The sequence below is a fragment of the Grammomys surdaster genome, unplaced genomic scaffold (genome assembly GCF_004785775.1).
Source record: "Grammomys surdaster isolate TR1022 unplaced genomic scaffold, NIH_TR_1.0 338, whole genome shotgun sequence".
Taxonomy (NCBI): domain Eukaryota; kingdom Metazoa; phylum Chordata; class Mammalia; order Rodentia; family Muridae; genus Grammomys; species Grammomys surdaster.
The window spans coordinates 1488404-1508137 of NW_021604757.1; the positions used below are offsets into that span (position 1 = coordinate 1488404).

The 19734-nt window shown below is 49.4% G+C and overlaps 2 protein-coding genes across 4 annotated transcripts in view; both read left to right on the forward strand.

Moving 5' to 3' along the window:
* The window catches only part of Prdm11 (PR/SET domain 11), a 73623-nt gene that overhangs the window by 38696 nt on the left and 15193 nt on the right, over nucleotides 1-19734 (forward strand). For all 3 annotated transcript variants that reach the window (XM_028778565.1, XM_028778566.1, XM_028778563.1), the window contains exon 5: nucleotides 11387-11454. In XM_028778565.1, the coding sequence (XP_028634398.1) occupies nucleotides 11387-11454 (68 nt within the window). The remainder of the gene's footprint in view (nucleotides 1-11386; nucleotides 11455-19734) is intronic.
* LOC114630376 (myb-related transcription factor, partner of profilin-like) lies at nucleotides 14989-18908 on the forward strand. The gene is made up of 2 exons (XM_028778567.1): nucleotides 14989-15576; nucleotides 18050-18908. Exons 1-2 carry the CDS (start codon nucleotides 15150-15152, stop codon nucleotides 18607-18609), a joined length of 987 nt encoding a protein of 328 aa, XP_028634400.1. The 5' UTR covers nucleotides 14989-15149; the 3' UTR covers nucleotides 18610-18908.

Genomic DNA, 19734 nt, shown 5'->3' on the forward strand with positions numbered 1-19734 from the left:
CTGTATATATATATATATATACATATATGTATATATATATATATGCATATGTGTGTCTGTGTGTGTGTCTGTATATCTATATGTAGTGTGTGTATCTGTATGTATGTGTGTCTCTCCACATATGTCAGAGATGGCTGTTTGGACCTCGATGGGGAACAGCTTGGCCTACTCAGATGATAAATGAGAAAGGAAAGAAAAGACCTGGATCATGATGCTGATTTGGGGCCAGAATCTGGAAACCCTGCATTATAAATAAACTGCACTCATTGGTCAAATCCTGTTCCCAAGCTTTCTTGGTTACTATCTTTTCCTTACCCTATTTTCTTGGTTTCAGAAGCCTTGGCCCCATCCAAAAAGACATGTCTGAAGTTACAGAGATGGTTCTGTCACTAAATGCTTGCTGTACAGTAATGAGGACCTGAGTTTGAGACCTAGAACTCATGTCGAAAAGCATGCTGTGGTAGCTAGTTCTTACAACCTCAGCAGTGGGGAGGTGGAGGCCTGCAAGTCCCTGGATCTCCCTGGCCAGCCACTCTAGCCAAATGAGTGAGCTCTGGGCTGGAGAGGAACCCTGCTTCAAAAAAGAAAGAAAGAAAGAAAGAAAGAAAGAAAGAAAGAAAGAAAGAAAGAAAGAAAGAAAGAAAGAAAGAAAGAGAAAAGTGAAGTAGTCTTGGGGAAAGACACCTGTTGTTGACCTCTCTGGCTTTCAAAACCACACACACACACACACACACACACACACAAGGTTTGTGCACAACAGTTCAATGATATGCGCACATGGCACTCCAGTGGGAGTGGGGCCTGATCATAGTAAACACAATCAACCCTTAGTGTTTATTGAGCCAAGTAACAGCTGGCCAAGGGTAGATTCCCCACTAACAGCATTGCTCCTCGATTCTACGTGTTCTTCCTGTAACATAATGTGTTGTCATTCTGCTGGGAGATGGTGGGGAGGGGAGAAATGGGCCATTGCATAGAAAACTAAGCAGCTAGGCGGAGCTACACTAGGCTTTAGGCCTGCTGCCATCTGGCTGAAGAACCTGCCTCCTCTCACCTCTTGGCCCTCCCCACCTCCCTTCCTTCTGTGCTTTTCCTTCCTGCTTCCCTGATTGGATCTTTTCTCCTCCTTCCTGCCCAGCATCAATTCCCTCTCTGATTCTATTCAAGCTGGAGGAGAGCTGGCCCCACTGTGTGCTGAGTGTGAGGGCCTGGGTTCACAGGGACAGAAGGCCTGACTGCCTTGGCATGAGTTGTGCGCTCAGTTCTGGCTGCTTAGACAAGATACGCCCCTTTCTCTGCTCTCTCAGCCCAATGGAATTTATCATGCTGTAAATCATGGATCAAAGTCTCCCAGCCCCCCCCCAACACACACACATTCCTCCCCACCAGATGCTGCAGGCTAGGACAGTACCGCAGGCACAAGGTGCTTAGAGCCACTGTGTAACCCTGTGGTTTAGAAAAGAAGCAGAAGAAAGAGGAGCCAGCAAAGGTTTCTATTTTAAGTTTTTCATGCAGTCCATGTTTTGTTCCAGAGAGGATTTAGGGCAGCCTAGCAAGGTGTGTGTAAAACAGACCTCAGTGGGGTATTACAACTGAGAGAGAAAAAAAGCAAGTCTAGACTTTCAAGATGGTGCCAGGAGTTGGGAGCCTAGGTCTGCTATCTCAGAGGAGTCAGGGAAGTACAGAGCCTCAGACTTGTCCTGAGTGAAGGGACATTGGAGAGACTGAGGTGTGTATGGGTGTATACAGGTGAACAAATACTTTGCATGTGACTGTTTCATGTGTGACTGTCTGTTGTGCACTTTTGTGTGTGCCCGTGGAGTCCAGAGATTGACTTCAGGTGTCTTCCTTGGTCTTTCTCCACCTTATGTTCTGAAACAATGTTTTCTCTTCTTGAACCCAGAGTTCACTGATGGGCTGGAATGGCTCATCAATGGGCCCTAGGAGCCTCCTTCTGGTTCTTCAGCATTACCGTGCAAGCTCTTCTGTGGGTTCTGGAGATTCAAACCAAGGTCCCCAGGCTCACGTGGCCATCTGAGTCTCCCCATCCTGAACAAGTGCTTTTTGTTGTTGTTGCTTTTTATTTAATTTCTACTAATTCTTAACTGTGAAAGTTTCAAAGAGCCTGGTGTGGTGGTGTATACCTATAATCTGAACACCCAGGAGGCTAAGGGAAGAGAATAGCCAGAGTCCAAAGCCTGGGTTACATGTTATAATCCTGTCTGACAAAAAACCCAACCCCAAACCACACCAGAAATCTTGCTCTGAGGATTACCTGTTGCTACATCTTATAACATTTATGCTTGTATTTATAGTCGTGTGTGTATGTGTGTGTGTGTGTAGGTACAGTCCAAGCCTTTTTCATAAAGTAGTTTAGGGAGTTGGAGAGATGGTTTAGCAGTTAGGAGCATTTGCTGCTCTTCCAGAAGACCCAAATTCAGTTCCAAGCACCCGTGTCCAGCAGCAGTTCACAGCTGTCTATCACTCCAGCTCCCTGGGCTCCAGCGCCACCTTCTGGCCTCTTCGGACAATGTCATGGCCTATACACATGTAAAAATCAGTCTCTATTTTTTACATTAGAAGCCACAGAGCACCCAGTTTCTGTCCCAGCTACTGCACTCTGCCCATTGTGGTGCAGAAGCAGCCCCAGATGACCTGGGACGAGTGAGTGCAAATTGTGTTCCAATACAGTTTTATTTAGGGTCTAAAAATCTGAATTCTATGTGATTTCAAATGAAATTTGAATTTCATGTAAATGTAGAAAACCATAGAAGTAAAGAAAGTTACATGAAGAAAAACATTCAAAATTAAAAAAAAAAAGGTTCAAAAGCCATTCTTACTTCACAGGAACATGTGAAATGCGGTGGGGGCATATTGCATGTGCCATCATTGGTTGGCTGGCCTGGCCACTCTGGGTTATTACCCCAGGCCTCCCCTGGGCCATCCAAGGACACACTGGTGGTCAGGCTTCTTAGCCTCCGCTTTCTCCTTCCTGATAGTGATGCTTACCAGAGCGTGCAGGCCGATAGACTGTGCACAGGATGCCCCACAGTTTCCACTGACCTCATTCCTCACTTCCTACCAGCTCCTATCATGCACGTTCCTGACAGCAGTTTCATGTCTCTCGTTATGGGGTATTGAGAGGGAAAGGCGGCGGTAAAGATGAATTCACCAATAAAGAGACTAGAGTGAGTCTGCCATACACAGTTGAGACCAACAAAACCATTGAACATCACACACCATCATAGCTTCACAGGTGATGTTTTGGTGAAGTTGTTAGAGTCTCTGAGGTTACGTGTATGCGTGCACATGTGTGTGTGTGTAATGTGCATGTGTGTTTGTGCACATATGAGTGCATGCCCATGGAAGCCCGAAGAAGACATTCAGTGTCTTCTTCATTCGCTGTCCACTACATTTATTGAGGCAGGGTCTTGTGCTGAGTCTATAGCCAGCTTTTGCCTGGAATCCCCTGGCTCGGCTTCCTGAGTACTGCCACGCCTGCCCAGCTTTTACACAGAATCTGGGGATGTGAACTCCACCTGTGCAGCAAGCACTTTATCCACCAAGCCAATTCCCCAGTAATCTCTTTATTTTCCCCGTGTTTGTCCCTGGCTTTGATTACTGTTACTGCCACAGGGAGCTTTGCCAGAAGGAAGATTTTATTTACTTAGACAGTGTGTATCTGTCATTTGGCCACTGTCTAGTGACAAGTAGTAATAACTGATATTGCATAATCAACTCTTGTGTGACACTTACTACCTCAGTGTCAGGAAACACAGCCAATTGGTATTTTCTATAATGGACCAGATGGGAAACCAGCCCATTTTGTGGATCACAGTGTCTCTTGTAAGGACAGATGTCCTTAGGATGATGCTATGTCCTTAGGATGGTGCTAAACCCAGAATGTACTCAGGTCACCTCCTCTCCCCAGCATCCCAGCTTTGTGACACATTGCTCTGTGCAGGATCAGTTGTCCCCTGTGACTGCAGAGGTGCCAGGATGTGACTCGGTGCTGTTGGAAGCCCTTCTAAACTACGGTATGGTATTTCACATTGATTGTTTGCTTTTTTTTCCCTGGCCATTCTGGTTTGCACTTGTGTTGCCTGTAGGGCAGGCAGATTCTTCTAGGTTTGCTCAAGGCAATTTGAACTGTGAAGACCCAGGTCAAGAAGTTTTAGAGGGAAAGAGTATTAGCGAGTGTCCTAGAAACCCTTCAGAAAAGATGTTGCCAAAGATTGTAGCTGCTTTTACCATTGCCTTAAATATCCACCTGAGACTAAATTGAGGAGTTTTGGATTAATGGCACTGGCAGAGGAGATTTCAAGTCTTCACTGTATGTGTAGTTATTAGTAATCACTCTTGCGGACCTAAAATGAAAGGAGTAAACTGTACAACCAGAAATACAAAACACACATTTTGAGGAGAGAAGGAGGACCAGAAAGTGTGATGCTGGAGCCAGGATCTGTGCCCAGTGAGAAAAAATATGTTTAAAGAAAAGCCTGATGCTAAAAGTAATAAAGGGCTTGGTGACCTCAGGATAAGACCCCACCCAGCTAAGGTTCTACCATATGAAAAGGAATCAACATCAGGCTTCAGCAGCGAAGGGAAACATCCACAACAGAGAGCTGATGCATGTTGTCACTCAAAGAGAGGCCAAGTTCTTGTCCCAGCAAGCAGCAGAACTTGGCAGCTTTGGCCACATCGTTCTGGCTATAGAGTCAAGGATACAAGAAAGGAGTTGTGAAAGGAGTTTCCTTTCACGGCTAAGGAAAGTTGCTGAGGCCAGGCATATGTGAGGGGTGTTCCTACGTGGAGGTCTAGAGAGACCATTGTGTGTAGCTGTGAATGTGAAGCCTGGCTTTGCCTGAGTATGTCAGAGTCCTGGGAGACCTGTGGAGGAGAGCTGCTAACCTCTTAGGTTAGGACCCAAACTAAGAGAAGTGTGCTGCAGTCAACAGAGCTGAAAGGAGTTAGAGACCTGAAGACTATTTTGACATCAGACATGGAGATGCAGAATTTGGAGTTCATCCTGCTGGGGTTTGGTCTTGTTTTGGCCCAATATTTCCTTATTCTGTTCCCTTTTGGAATGGTAATGTATATTATAGGCTATTGTATGTTGGAAGTATGTGATCTGTTTTTGATTTTGATTTTATAGTTAAGAGATTGCATGAATCTCAGAAGAGACTTTGAACTTTTAAAGAGTGTTAAGACTGTGATAGAATATGGGGATTTTTGAAGTTGGACTGAGTGCATTCTTGTATTAAGATATGGCTACAAGGCTATGGGGCCCAGGGAGTGGAATGTGGTGGTTTGAATAAGAATGGCCCTGGAGGTTCATACATTTGAATGCATAGTCACCAGGAAGTGGCACCATTTGAAAGGACTGGAGTGATTAGGAAGAATAACTTGCTGGAGAAAGGGGGTGGGCTTTGAGGTTTCAAAAGCCCATGCTAAGTCCAGCCTTGCTCTCTCTGTCTGCCTATGGATTAGGATGTAGCTTTCAGCTACAGCTTCAGCAACTGCCAGCATGCTGCCATGCTTCCCACCATGGTGATAATGGGTTAAACCTCAGAAACCATAAGCCCCTGGTTAAATGCTTTCACAAGCGTTGCCTTGATCATGGTGTCTCTTCAAAGCAGTAGAACTGTGACTAAGATTTATAAGTCTTCACCATTTTGTCCCTAAATCTTGTCACTCTAGCTGCTCCCCTGATGCCGTGGTAGTAAAGCTAAGCCAAGGAGCATCCCCAGAAAACCTTTAGGCTGAACCAGCCACAGTTAGAAGCCACAGAGGCTTCAGGTAGCTTCGTGTCCTTCCCAGCCCAGTTAGATCCCTCTGCTCCATCGCAGCTATAAGGGATCAAAAGGTAATCAGTGCCACTCTGTGTTGACTGGCATATATCACGCCGCAACCCAGAATTAACAACAGGGACTATTTGATCTTTTCCTCGATGGCAGTCATAGTTATGATGCTGATACCCACCATTAGCCTCTGCTGTGCTCAAGGTTGAAAGGCTGCAAGGTGGTGTTACAGAGAAAACTTGCCTGAAGCCACACATGCAGGTCTTAAACTGTGAGCTGTGCTCACTGGGAGAAGTAACATAGGCGTGCAGTGTTGGTATAAGGACTGGACTCTGTGCCATTCCATGGAGGTCCAGGTCACCTCCTGGGACACTTGTCATCTGGGGAGCTTGTGGAGGAGGAGGCCTGAGCTGCAGCACATATGACCTTGGTATCTTGAACTTCGTAAATAATTATTATTCATTTTTTTATGTATATGAGTATACTGTTGTTGCTGGGAATTGAACTCAAGACCTTAGGAAGTACAGTCAGAGCTCTTAACCACTGAGCCATCTCTCCAGTCCCATTATCTTTGTTTTGAAACAAGGTTTCTCACTGGGCTGGGCTTGCAGATTGGCTAGAGTGGGTGGCCAGCAAGCTCTGGAGATCCCCTGGACCATCTCCACAGTGTCAGGATTACAAGGTCAAGGTCACATCAGTATGTCCCTCATTTTTATTGGATTCTGAGGATTGAACTTAAATGAAAAAAAGAAAAGAAATATAAAGGAAAGGTTGTGTGCTCCTGGGTATGTTAGAGGAGAAAATTTATTGTAGATAAAGGGAGAGCATAGTCAGAGGCAGGGACATCTGGGAGAGTCCAGAGTCGGCATGACCAGACTGAGCTGGGCCATGAGGGAAGGTGGGGGGGAGAGAGGAGAGAGGAACCAGGTATAGCAGCCAGGAGAGGTAACCAAAATGGCTGCATTATATAGGGAAGGCCAACCCAGCCCCTGAGCTGGAGAATTCAGGGCAGGGGGTGGGATATGCCATACCCTGTACCAAGTAGGGTCTGATAGATGCCGGGAGAACCTGACTACCAGATTTGCTTTGATATGTTAAGCAGGCATCTCAGCAGCCTGTTCCAAGGGGTTGTGACTTAACAGGACTCAGGTCTTCACGCTTGAATGGCAAGCGGGTTACCAATGGGGTCATCTTCCCAGTATTCTGTTACTGAGATTTTTAAAGCACAAAAGCAGGTCAGGCTCAAACAAACAAATGAGGAGCACTTCTCTCTCCTCCTCAGCAGTAAAGCAGAGTTGAATGTTTGCAGAGTGCTGCCCGGGTCCTCTGATCCTGTGCTGGCAAATAGCGGAGCATACATGCTGTATTCTGGGGTGTCAGTGCTTTTGACATGCCTTGCTCACAGCTCCTCTGCCTGGAGCTGTGACAGAATATGTGAGCCGGTCAAGACCTGGGCTTACAGTTTCAGTGGTTTCAATCTCCGACCATCTGACTGCCTTGCTTTGGGGCCTGCCTGCTGTGAGATAGTACATGGTGCTGGGGAGCAGCAGAAAGCAAGTTGCTACACCACATGGCCCCTAGAAAGAGACTGGCCTTCCTTAAGCACTTTGAAGGTCGTGTCTTCATGACCCAAGACCTCCCACTAGGCCCTACCTTATAAAGTTTCCATCACTTTCCAATTATGATGAGCTGAGGACCAAGTTACTACCTCAGGGTCTTCAGGGGAGCAATCCAGGTCTAAGTCTCACAAATGCAATGCATGCATGCTGCACGGCCATTACCAGTGGGTGGTCACACAGCAGCACCCACTACACACCAGAGCTAATAGGACCAGAGGACTAGGGTGACACTCTGCAATGTAGTAAAGCAGCTGAGGAGTGCTAAGTTCTGAGGCATTTGTTTTTGTTTTTGTTTTGGTTGTTTGGTTGGTTTCGGTCTTGTTTTGTTTTTTCAAGACAGGATTTCTCTGTGTAACAGCCATGGCTATCCTGGAACTCACCCTGTAGACCAGGCTAGCTTTGAACTCACAGAGATGGTCTGCTTCTTCCTCCAGAGGGCTATCATGCCCAGCTCTGAGTGGTACCTCTTAAAAATGCGTTGCCTTGTAAGTTATGGAGATGGTTGTGTCTCACAGCTGGTTTAGGAAAGTCCAGCAAGTTAATAGTTGACCTCAGTTGGGACAGGCTGGCCCAGTCATTGCTTCTTTCTAACATATCAGTGCTGTCAGGTTTGTGGGGTTTCCCCCCTTGCTTTTTACTTAAAGGTTCTTTGTTCCATCATCCACCAATCAACCAGGGTTCTACCATGAATTCACACTGAGTAAGGCGGGGGGGGGGGGTGCTACTGGAGATGGCAGAGCCCTGTGTCTTGTCTCCACTCCTTTGGACCTGGTGAGGGAGCCTCTCGTCAGACTCACAGCTAACAGACATACCATCAACGGGAATGTTCTTTATCACTAGGGTCTTGAGAAAAGTAATGGGATGTCATGGGACTTATGCTGGGGGAGGCCAGGGCTGCGGCAGGAGAGAGCTAGCCCAAATCAGGAAGGGCTGCAGAGGTGACATAGTCTAAGACCCACAGATTAGAAGGGAATAGGTATCCACAGATCGGCGAGGAAATATTTTAGCAGGATGTGGTCACTTGGAGGCCATTTCAGTGAATTCTTGACATTAGTTACTATTGCATGTCTATAGTCAAGTTCCCAATAGTAAAGAGGAGAGGAGAAATGCTTATTTTAGGTCAGGGTTTCAGAGGGATTCAAACCATCATAGTAGGGAAGTGCTGGCAGAGTGTATGGTAGTGAAGACATCTAAAGCACAGGGAGGGGGCAGGAACCAGAATCTGCCACCTGGGCCCTACACACTGAAGTCTTCAAATATAGAGGCACCCTTCAAAATAGTGTCACCAGCAGGAGACCAACCACATTGTCAAAACACAAGCCTGCAGGGAACATTCCAGACTAGACTGTAACATTTTCTAGATTTTGCAAAACAGTATTGCATGTTGTTCTTAGCAGAGGAAAATGTATGCATCAAAAATGGGGTGGGGGATCCCCGCTGGCTCCAGGATGCGCTGAGGATGTCCTATCAGGGAAAAAGTGGAAAAGAAGTTGGAGGCTGAGAGGGTCTTTATTTGGAATTTATAATTTTTATTTATTTGGAGAGTGTGTGTGTGTGTGTGGTGTGTGTGTGTGTTTGTATGGTGTGTATGTTTGTGTGTGTGTGGTGTTTGTGTGTGTGTGTGTTGTGTGTGTGTGTGTGTGTTGGTTAGAGGACAGCTCTCAGGAACTACTCCTTTCCTATCTGCATTTTTGATCTGGGGATTAAACTCAGTTTGTCAGGTCCAAGGCCTAGTGCCTATACCCACTGACTCATCTTCCTGTCTCAACTTGGGATTGTTTTGAAGCAAAGGGAAAGAACTGAGTGAAAATGACTGCATTTTGTCAGCTCTTGCTGTCAGCTACATTATCCTCTTATCATTTCTGAGTATTTGAAATGCTTCACGAATATGATTCGCTTATGCTTATGGAAAAGAGGTTTTAGGCATGGACCCAAGGAAGGCTGACTGCCCCTTAGAACAGGCTTCAGTGAGGGAGGGACACAGAGAGGCTGGACTAGTTACTTTTTTCTTTACTATGACAAATACCTGGCATAAACCTCTAAACAAAGGAAAGGATATTTTGGCTCAAGGTCTTGAAGGCCCAGTCCATAGTCTTTGGTTCCATTAATCCTGGGCCCGTGGTGAGGCAGAATATGGCCATAGGAGCCTGTGGAAGAGGCTGCTCACCTCACAGTGGACAAGCAAGCAGACAGCAAGGAAAGGACAAGTCACAGCATTCTCCAAGTAGATTGTCCTCCTGAAGTTCTCGGCAACTCCTAAAATAGCACCGTCATCTGGAAAACCACGTGCTCAGTTCTTGTTCAAACCATAACAGGCCAAGGTCAATCAGACAGGTGGGCAGGCCTCAGGTATACAGACCTTGGAGGTTATGACCATAAATGTGAAGTTCAATGGAGAAAACCTTAAGATGACTCGAGTCACATGGTCTGATTACAACTGACGAAAGTTTGTTCTCTCATTGTTGAGGAGAATGGTGGAGTGTTAGTGCCAATGTCAAGGGGCTTGTGATTGCTCTGCACCACCAAGTCCTCCAGGAACCAGCCTTGATCTAGCACGCTTCCACAGTCAGGAAGTTTGTGTTGTATGTGGTTTACACCACAACTAAGCTGTGGAAACGAGGAGGAAGGATGGTGTCACTGAACCCCAAAGAGACAAATGAAAAAGAGACAGATCTTCAAAAAGAATCAATCAATAAATAAATAAACCAGAAAGTGAAAAATATTAATTGAATGGAAGATACACATTAACAAAGCAAAGCATTGGGCCTGGTGGTGAGTGCCTGTACTTCCAGCACCCAGGAGGATGAATGGGAGGATTGAAAGTTCAAGACCAGCCTGGGTACGTAGCAAAGGCCTGCCTCAAAATTTTTACAAACCAAAATGAAGACAAAACATCAAGAAGGCAAGCGAAGTAAGAAAGGAAACCCTGATGGATGGAAGCAACTGGTGTAGGCAGGGAAAGCACGGTGGAGTGACACAGCGTGGAGAAACGTTCCTACACTGCTCCGAAAGACAGAGGAAACTATGGAGAGGTAGCTAAAAGACACGGGGGGGGGGGGGGGTGAGCTACTCTATGTTTACTTAATAGAAACTCTACTGGAAGAGGGTGGAGTAAATGAGAGGTTGTATTAAAGGAAGAAGCATAAAAGTTGAGGAGTTCCCAGAGCTAAAGTGTGGCCGTGCTCATTAAGTAGTGAAGAGAACTTCATAATCTTCGCTGCACAAACACAATGCAAAATGATGTCAAGTAGTGCACAGATGGAAAGATTATAGACTGTTTGTCTTCAAAAGCTCAATAGCAGACTGACAGTAGGTTGCTCAGAACTTTAGTTAAGAAAGAACCAGAGGCACTGCTCTCTGGTGTATCTTCCTTTCTGAGGGTATCTCTCTTTCTGCCTTAACTTTCAAGCTTAAAATCTGTATCAGAACTGCCTTTTAAGGACTCCTGCCCTCCACAAAGAAAGTAAGGGACACCTAGAATTCTATGGATCGTGATTCTCAGAATGATTGTGGAGTATAGACTTTCTCACACACCCCCGCCCCAAACCCCCAAGGGTCTTGGCTATTTGAAATATCTGCCGAGGATGAGTGTCTGGGCCCCAATGGTGATCTTCATCTCCTACACACACAGCAGAAAGAGAGAGAGGCTGCCTTCTGCTTTTGTCGTGAAGCCCGGTACCTGTGTTGAATGGTGACCCTGGGCCATGTTGCCCAGGATTCCGATTCTGTCAGCACAGATGAGAGGGGTGTCAGTGGTCTTCAGGGTTGCTAAGAGAATGGGAGGAGGAGGAGGAGACAGCAAAGCTTCTTGACGGCAGCTGAGGTGGTGGTGTGGATAGTGTAGGAGGGCAGAGGGAAGAGGCGAGACTGATGGTAGAGCTGGTTTCTGGGCCTCAGGTAAGGAGCCCAGGGATGTGAGAGCCCCTTCTGTAATGGCCCACTTTAGACAGTCTCTCTGTTTTCCAGATTGTGGACAAGAACAACCGCTACAAGTCCATAGATGGGTCGGATGAGACCAGGGCCAACTGGATGAGGTGAGTCCCATCCCTGCCAGCTCCAGTGAGCCTCACCAGCCTCGGAGTGGACCCAGCTCCAGTGAGCCTCACCAGCCTTGGGGTGGACCCAGCTCCAGTGAGCCTCACCAGCCTCTGGGGTGGACCCAGGGAGTATCCTGGGCCTCCAGAATCTCAGAGCTTTCTAGGCTGCTCCAGAACTGCAGCCGACAGGGTCTGGAAGAAGTGTCCTGTTCCCCAGGCTTCCATCAGAGGCTCTAGAGAGCCTGTGGCCAGACTAACAGGCTGCAGGAATCCATGGCTCCTGGTAGAACTCCTGCAAAGAAGAATATGTCCCCAACCTAGGATGGACCACTGACATTTAGCCCAGGGCATTGCTGCCTGGATGACATCATTCCAGGGAAGACCCTGAAGTCATCCTATGGTTTTATGGGAGTGAAGGCTCCTGATATCTCCAGCTCCCTTTCCCATGGGGCTCACACTAAGCTTGACTGCTGACCAGCATGGTTCTACCCTGGCCCATGCTGTGGCCCAGGACTGTGTGTCAGAAGCATTCTTAAAGTCTAGCCAGAGAGAGCAGAGGATTAAGCAAGGGCCACTTCCCAGGTAGCCACACTGAGTTGAGATCCATGCTCAGAGCTGGCCTGTGTGATACGTGTGGGTCCTACCAGTGGAAAAAGGTCAGTCTGACCCCGGTACCGCTTGGTGGTCTACATGTGGGATCCAGAGACAGTGATGGGTGTTTAGATTTGTTTAGCGGAAAGGAAGGCCTTTGTGGACTAGATCATGATTCCGAGGCCCTATCACATACAGTTCTGTGTGTCTCAGATGGCAGATGGGTGACCTTTGGGGACTGACGGGAAGATGAGAGATGGGGACAGCAAGGGATGTCTCAGGCAATCTGAGCACCTGAAGAGGAGCTGGTTGGAAGTGGGAAGTCATGAGGAGGTCCCTGTGTCCCTCTCCGTGGCCTCACTGCCACCTGTATGACCTCAGGGTTGCATCTGGTTTGCAGGACAGTTTGGGCTCATCCTCTAGTTGAGAGCACAGCTGTTTCCACTGCCCTAGACAGGTGCAGAATCAGCACCCACATATGGCCTCCTCCTCTACGAGATGGTCATCTATCCCTAAAAGTGGCACCAGAAGTTGTACTTGATACTCTTAGCGGTCTTCTCTCTCTGCGCAAAGGTCCAGGTCAGCTTGACAGTGTCTCGATCCTTACACTGAGCACCGCATCAGCGCAGATTCATATGGACGCTTGACAGTAGGGTAGTTCAGCCCAGCCCTCCTCTGCCTTCTGCACCCCTACAGGCACACCTGTCACTGCATAAATGTCAGAGAGGCACAGATATGTGCTGGGGGGGGGGGTCCAGATGGGATAGGGAGGAGCCTTTGATATGTGCCTTCTGAGGGTCCAGGACTTTGTTGAGGACAGCCGGAGCAAGCGGGCATGAGCCTTACAGAAAGGCTGCTGATGGACAGCACAGCCCTGGGCTAGGCCTTCGCATGCGTCACCGCGGTCAGGTCTAGGCCCACTGAAAGAGTGAGTCTGATGCATCCTGTGATAGTTATTTGCAGATCTCTAGAAACTATGGCTCATAGAATGGACCTGTCCTATGTGTCCTCCCATTTCTGAGCTTTTGTTTGGGCAAAGGGTTTTCCCACTGCCCCTTAGAAGACGGTGCCTCATCTCAACCAACTCAGCCATTGTTTAGCATGCCAGGGATGCTCGTGTAACTCGGTTGGGGATGGGTTCTGGAGCATCACAATTTTGCAAGCTCTTTATAGTGACTCTGACGTGGCCACTCAGGCTGACAGCCGTTGCTCTTGCTAGTGGTCATGCCCCAGTGATGAACTGAGACCCAGAGCAACGCAAAGTCTTGCTCACATTCATGTCATCTGTGGCAAAACAAGGCCTGGGGCCCTGTGTCTCTAGACCTGCAAGCCACCACTCTTTCTGATAATAAACACAGAACCAAGCAGAACACGGCTCCTCGTGGCTGTCGGGGTTCAGTGGGTGGAAGTCTGCTGCTCTCAACTTTATTAACGTGTCTCTGTCCTGATACCCCAGCCTTTCCTGACCCCAGGTGACTCCTGGGTAGTCAGTCTTAGATGATGTGTCCTGATTTAAGGTTCCAGGATCCAGTGATTGTGTGTGGCTTTGCTTTTGGGAGCTCTTGTTAATTTATAGACTCTTAGTTGTGCTGTCACAGGCCAGGGCCTTGGGGGTGATGTAATGGATCAATATCTTTATGAAATTAGTGGTGGGCCCAGCAAGGGGTAGGTACAAGGACATTCATATCTTGAGTGTTAACCTGTACAAGCTGTGTTAGGTGCTCTGCATGCAGTAATTCTCGACCAGGGGCACTTGAGACGTGTGTGCCTTTGGCAATGCTTTCAGACATTCTAGATGAGCACAGCTTCATGCTTGGGTACTCCTGGTTTGCAGGGGTAAAAGGTAAGCATATGATTGAACATTCCACACTGTACAGTAATCTCCTCTCCTAACACAGACTCTGCGTTCCCATAGGAGCATAATTAGGGACCTGTGGGCTTCACCCTAGTTTTACAGAGGCCCTGTGGTCCCCAGGGATAGTCACAAGTCTGTCTAAGGCCTTTGTCCTGAGCTGGGTACCGAAGCCCCGAGCTTTCCTTTATCTGATTACACTCATTTGGCTGGGAGTATTCAGAGGTAAGGTTGGAGGAACCGTGTCCTGCTGGGACTACTGTGATTTTTAGAAGCATCCAGAGGTATGGGTTATGATCCGAGTTTGCCTCAACACACTGGTTCCTCCTGGGTGGAACTGTCGTTTCAAAGCTATAGTGAAAGATAGGTAGAACTATAATGCTCTTTGAGTTCTAAAGCCAGAGCAGGTGCAAGATCAGGCTGAAGAGCCTCAGCGAAATCACAGTTATCCTAGTGTCCATCCAAGGGTAACACATCTCTTGGTGGATGCTCATGGATGCCTCATACCATAACTAAAATGCCACAGCAGGCACGGCATGAGGAGCCCCTGGTGGTGCCCCTGAGGGAGAAGAGCTTGTCACACATGTTCAGAAGTAGGGACATGAGAGATGCTGGAAGAACGGAAACAGGTCACAGGTAATAGAATAAGCTTTCTGTGGTTGCAACATGATGGACACTGGCAACCGTGCCACAGCCACCGCAGTCCACTGTGGGCTATGTTCTAAACTAACTTGATATTTGTGTGTGTGTGTGTGTGTGTGTGTGTGTGTGTGTGCACTATTGTGTGCAGATGGTCACAGTGGCCAAAAAGGGGCAACAGACCCATTGGAGTTTGAATGGCAGGCATTTGTGACTTACCTGATGTGGTTGCCAGGATCCAAATTCTAATCCTCAACAGAGAGTTACAGTAAATTCCTTAACCACTGAACTGCTTCTCCAGTCCCTTAAGTGGTTAAAGCTCTTATACCCTCAGAAACTGGTCTGGAAGGGGAGAACAAAGCAGCAGAGGTCGAGTGAGCTTGAACTGTCTGGTGCTCGAGGCTAACGAGAGGTAGGGTAGTCTACCCTGCAGTCACTGGGCTCCTACCACCTCCTTCCTGCCTTCCCTCTGAGGAGAGAGGGAAAGGCATCGCTGTAGGAGGAGGGTGTGGCAGGGCCTGGGTGGTCCCAGGTGTTCCCCGGCTTCCCAGATGGGGCCTGTGATTAGGAAGGAGGAGGACCACCCTCATTAACGGTCATTTACCCAATTATGCTTTGTGGGATATTCAACCCAAGGAACATGCTGCCCCTGACCGAGCGTAAGAGGAAGCCTAAATTCTCCAAGAAGGAGCTGGACATTCTAGTCACAGAGGTGACCCGTCACGAAGCAGTTCTTTTTGCCAGAGAGACCATGCGGCTGTCCCACTCCGACAGGGACAAGATTTGGGAAGGCATAGCTCGGAAAGTTACCTCCGTCAGCCAGGTTCCCCGCTCCATCAAGGACATTAAGCACAGGTGGGATGACATGAAGCGCAGGACCAAGGACAAGCTGGCCTTCATGCGGCAGTCACTGTCGGGCCCAGGGATCGGGGGCCACGCCCATCCCATCATGCTCGCTGCCCACGAGAGAGCCATCAAGTCTGCACTGCTCACGGCCAGGGCAGAGATGGATAGAACCGACAGCCTGTCTACCAGCTGTGAGTATCGCTGCCTGAGTGTGGGCCTTGCTTCCTCACATGCACCTCTTCTCTTGCTAGCTCTCAGCCCTGCCTGTCTCCCTGACCCTCTCCATGGCCCCGTCTTACTTCTGTCCTGTCTCCTCTTCTTGCACATCCATTCTGTGCCAGAAGCTGGCTTGTGAGCAGGAAGGACAGGGCTGTATCTAAAACTCACACAGACAAGTGTGGGACTAAACGAGCTTCAGAGGGATCCAGCCTGTGGCCTAAGGGTTACATGCATAGCCCTGAAGGTGGCCTAACACAAATCATAACCTTGTTTAAAACAGTACAAGTTTTTTGTTTGTTTGGTACCTGGAGCAGAAACTTTGTAGTTGACCTTGTGTTACAGTGTCAAAAGGTTAGACATACCTTCTTGATTATTCACCTTAGAGGAAGAATGAGAGCTCTCCCAGTCCAGTATATCCCAGATGTCCAGCCTTGGACTTTTGTGATCTCCAGGGCCCACACTGGGTCTGCCGCTCTGCAGTCTGTGCTGGGTCTGTGAAGCACATGAATGGAGTGCTGCAGCTGTAGCAAAGGCCAAGCGTGGCTGAGGAAGATGTTTGAGGGTTGAGGAAGAGTTAACCAAGCCTGGTGTGAGGCGCAGAGGAGGGGAGGGGAAGGCGAGCAGGCTGGGAACAGCATGTACAAGGCCCACATCAGGAAGGCGCTTGGCACGTTCCAGGAACTGCAGAAGCCAGGGAAGCCCCATGATAGCCAGCAGGGGGAGGGGCACCACCACAGCAGCCAAGTGGCAGAGCTGGGCCAGGCAGAGACCTTTCTTCGTGACTGACTGGTCACCCTGTCTGCTTTGTCCTCTACTCTCCAGTCTTCTGAGCTTGAGCTACTTCTCTTGGGTTCCTGCTTCTTGGTGCTCACCTGAGACTGGCTTGGCTCCTTCCTGTTCTCCTCTGGCTCCCCCGCCCCACCCATTCTGTTTCCATGTGTGTCTCACCTTCTATTTTCCTGGGACTTTAGCCGTTCTAACTGATGTTCACCAGAAGGGGGAGCCATCGGAGTCCGTCCCTGAAGAACGCCCCCCTCCCACTACTATTTCACACACACACACACACACACACACACACACACACACACACACACACCCTTCCTCATCTGCTAATGGAGTCCTGCTTCCTCATCCTTAATGGAGTCCTGCGAGCAGGGCAGGAGGATCCAAGGAAGCTGTGGGGCCCAGCATTCAGCCAGCAGGAAAGTGGTTCACCAAGTCCAACTTCCTCCCTGGCCCTTTGCCACGGGGATCTGCTTATTTCCTGTTTGGCTGAGGTCCCTGACAGGTGGCCACGCACAAAGTCAGCCTCAGGAGTAGAAAAGAGTGTTCATGATGAGGCAGACTTCCTTGTTAGCCAGCTGAGGCAAACAATCTTCCAGAAAATGGAGGTGGCCCTGAGACATCAGAACCAGACTTGAGCCTGGACCTGCCAGGGTTTGCTGAAGCCTCAGAGCTGGCAGCATCCGGAAGAGCTATTTCCTGAATCCTACCCTGTTCACCCCTCTGTCTCCTAGAGATCAAAGATGATGAGGTTAGCAGAGGTAACCTGGGCTGCAGGAGCCCCCAAATCTATTAAGTCACAAGCCTTAGCCTGGCTGGGGCTGTAGTGGCCTGAGGGCTTGGAAAGGGGGTAATGGCAGCTCAGAGTGCCACTCCTGCCCTTTCTGACATCCCACAAAGATGGCTGCCGCTTATGGAGCATGCTCAGGAAGCAGTAGGCTCCCACTGTGCCAGCATCAGGAGACCCGGGGACCTGTGTAATCAAGCACTCATGGGTGGGCCATGATGTACCTGACCTCACAGCCCACCTTGGGGGACAACAGGGCTAGTGGCTTGCCCCACGTAATCCTGTTGAATCCTGCACCAGCCCTTCCCTCTCATCTCCAGCCAGTTGGCATCTCCCTGTAGTGGTTTGTTAGGATCCCAGCAAGGCCACAAGGTGGCCCCAAGCAACTTTGAAAGTCCCTCCCTTGTGGAGACCAGTGCTCACAAGAGAGCAGCTTAGAACCTCTCACAGGGTAGTGCTTTCAGCTCTGCTTTTCAGCTCTGTAGGGTCTGGGAGCCCCCACCAAGAGCCCAGCCAGGGCCCCAGGGGTTCAGCAGAGCAATCGTTATTGTTCCTTTGAAGGTAGTGAAATGGAATGACACCATCAGAGTCATGAGACTGGCATGGCTGCCACTGAAGTTGGAGTCTCCTTTGCTGGACTCCTTTTGTAGAATGTAGCTGTCTCTGTGGGAAGAAGGGAACCAGCTCCTGCTCAGCCTTCTACCAGTGCTGGACCTACACACCCCAGGGACTTAGAAGCTGGCATTTCTCTGTATGTGGTGCCAGTGTAGGCTGAGGGGTGGGCAGTAGGGAGTTTTCAGAGGTGGGCCTGTGACTGGGGCTGCCTTTTCCACCGTTTTGTAATCATCTGTCCTTCTCTCCCTGTCTGCTCCAAGATGATGGAGGTGAGGAAGCTCCTGGGCCCTCATGGCAGCCTCTTCAGATGCCCCTACTGCGTCCTTCAGAGGAAGAGATCCCCCTGGCCAGGTCCTCTCTGCTCTGTTCATCTTCCTCAGACCAGTCCAAGATGTTGGGACCTAAGCCAGAGGTCCTGCCCCATCCCTCTCTCTGGGCCCAGGCCCACAGGACCCCAGAGCCACATCCCAACTCACCCACCATGGGCTTGGACTGGCATCTCCTGCATGCCCATGCCCATCAGACTGAAATGTTCCAGAAATTCTGCCAGGAGCTGGTGACTGTGCACCAAGACATGGCCGACAATATGCATGTCATCAGCCAGACTATGGCTGAGCTAAACAGCCGTGTTGGTCAGATGTGTGAGATGCTTACGAAGATCCGAGATGCAGTTCAGGCATCTCAGCATGGGCCAGAAGGGGTGGCCCCCATTGACTACACTTTCCAGGCTCAGGCACCCCTGTCGGACCCTACACCAGCTCCCCCAGAACCAGCCCCAACACGGACTACCAGGTCTCGGAAGAGAAAGCACAAGTTCTAACCTGGCCAGTTTGCATAAGGAGGAGCAATGCCGGTGGTGTCTGACCTCGAGATAGGGGAGTCTCTTGTGTCCAGAAACAAGACTGATGACCCTGGGGCACAGTCATCTCTTCACCTGGTGCAGTCCAGCTTCCTGTGCTTTAACAGAGCGGGTATACAGGCCCACCACCCCCTTAATCTCAGGAAGATGCTCAAGACACAAGAAAAGCTGTCTGCTTGAATGCTTGCTTGGCCTAGAAGGTTGCTCTCCTCGTGGCCTGTATCCTATATCCTATGGAGCAGGCCTTGCTGGGGCAGGGGGCAGCATCCAACAGAGTCTTGCTTTGAACTCTGGGCTGCAGCAGAGCTGACCTCCCAGGTCCTGATTCTGCCCTTTCCAGGTGGTGCGGCCTGTGGGTGGATGGGGCTGGCTCAGCTGGGTGGGTGGGGCCCGGCCTTGGCCCTGCGCTTGCCCTGCGTTGCTCAGCTGCCCTGCTTGCCTTTGGGGTGGGGGGAAGGAGAATGGGGCGTGCCGATGCGGGAGGTGGGGGTGGGGAAGAGATGATCTTGCATCCTTAGCATACTGTAAGCTTTCCCCCCAAGCCTGCACATGACAGGCCATCTCAGGAAGCTTTCTGAACAGTGAGGAGGCAGCCAAGTCAGACTTTACAGTCACTGATCTGGTCATTCCAGTCATTGTCATGCATCTCAGGGTTCAGAAATGACACAGCCATGTAGTGGGGACCTGGCCAGCTTTCTTCAAGAGGCCAGACCTAGGGCACTAATAGATGGGGATCTTGCTCCTCACCTAAGCTCTGCCTCAGTTTCTACAGTTGGAAGAGGGAGCGAAAACAGAGTGGAGACGAGTCTGCCAGCCTGTGATGGCCTTGGGTCTCATAGCAATGGTGGAGAGGTCCTGGGCCCAGGCCTCAGGAGCCAGCAGGCATACTGTCCACTCACTGGCTCCTAATAAGGCCAGAGACCAATGAGGCTGTGTCCGGTCCACCTCCCAGCATGCCTTGCCTCTGCTTGCTTGGGCTGTATGTTCACTTAGCCATACATACTTCTAGCTTTGTGTTTTGTTTAAGGGGCATGGCCAGGGAACTGGGTTCTTTAAGTCAGGGAGGAGAAACTAAGCCAAAGACTT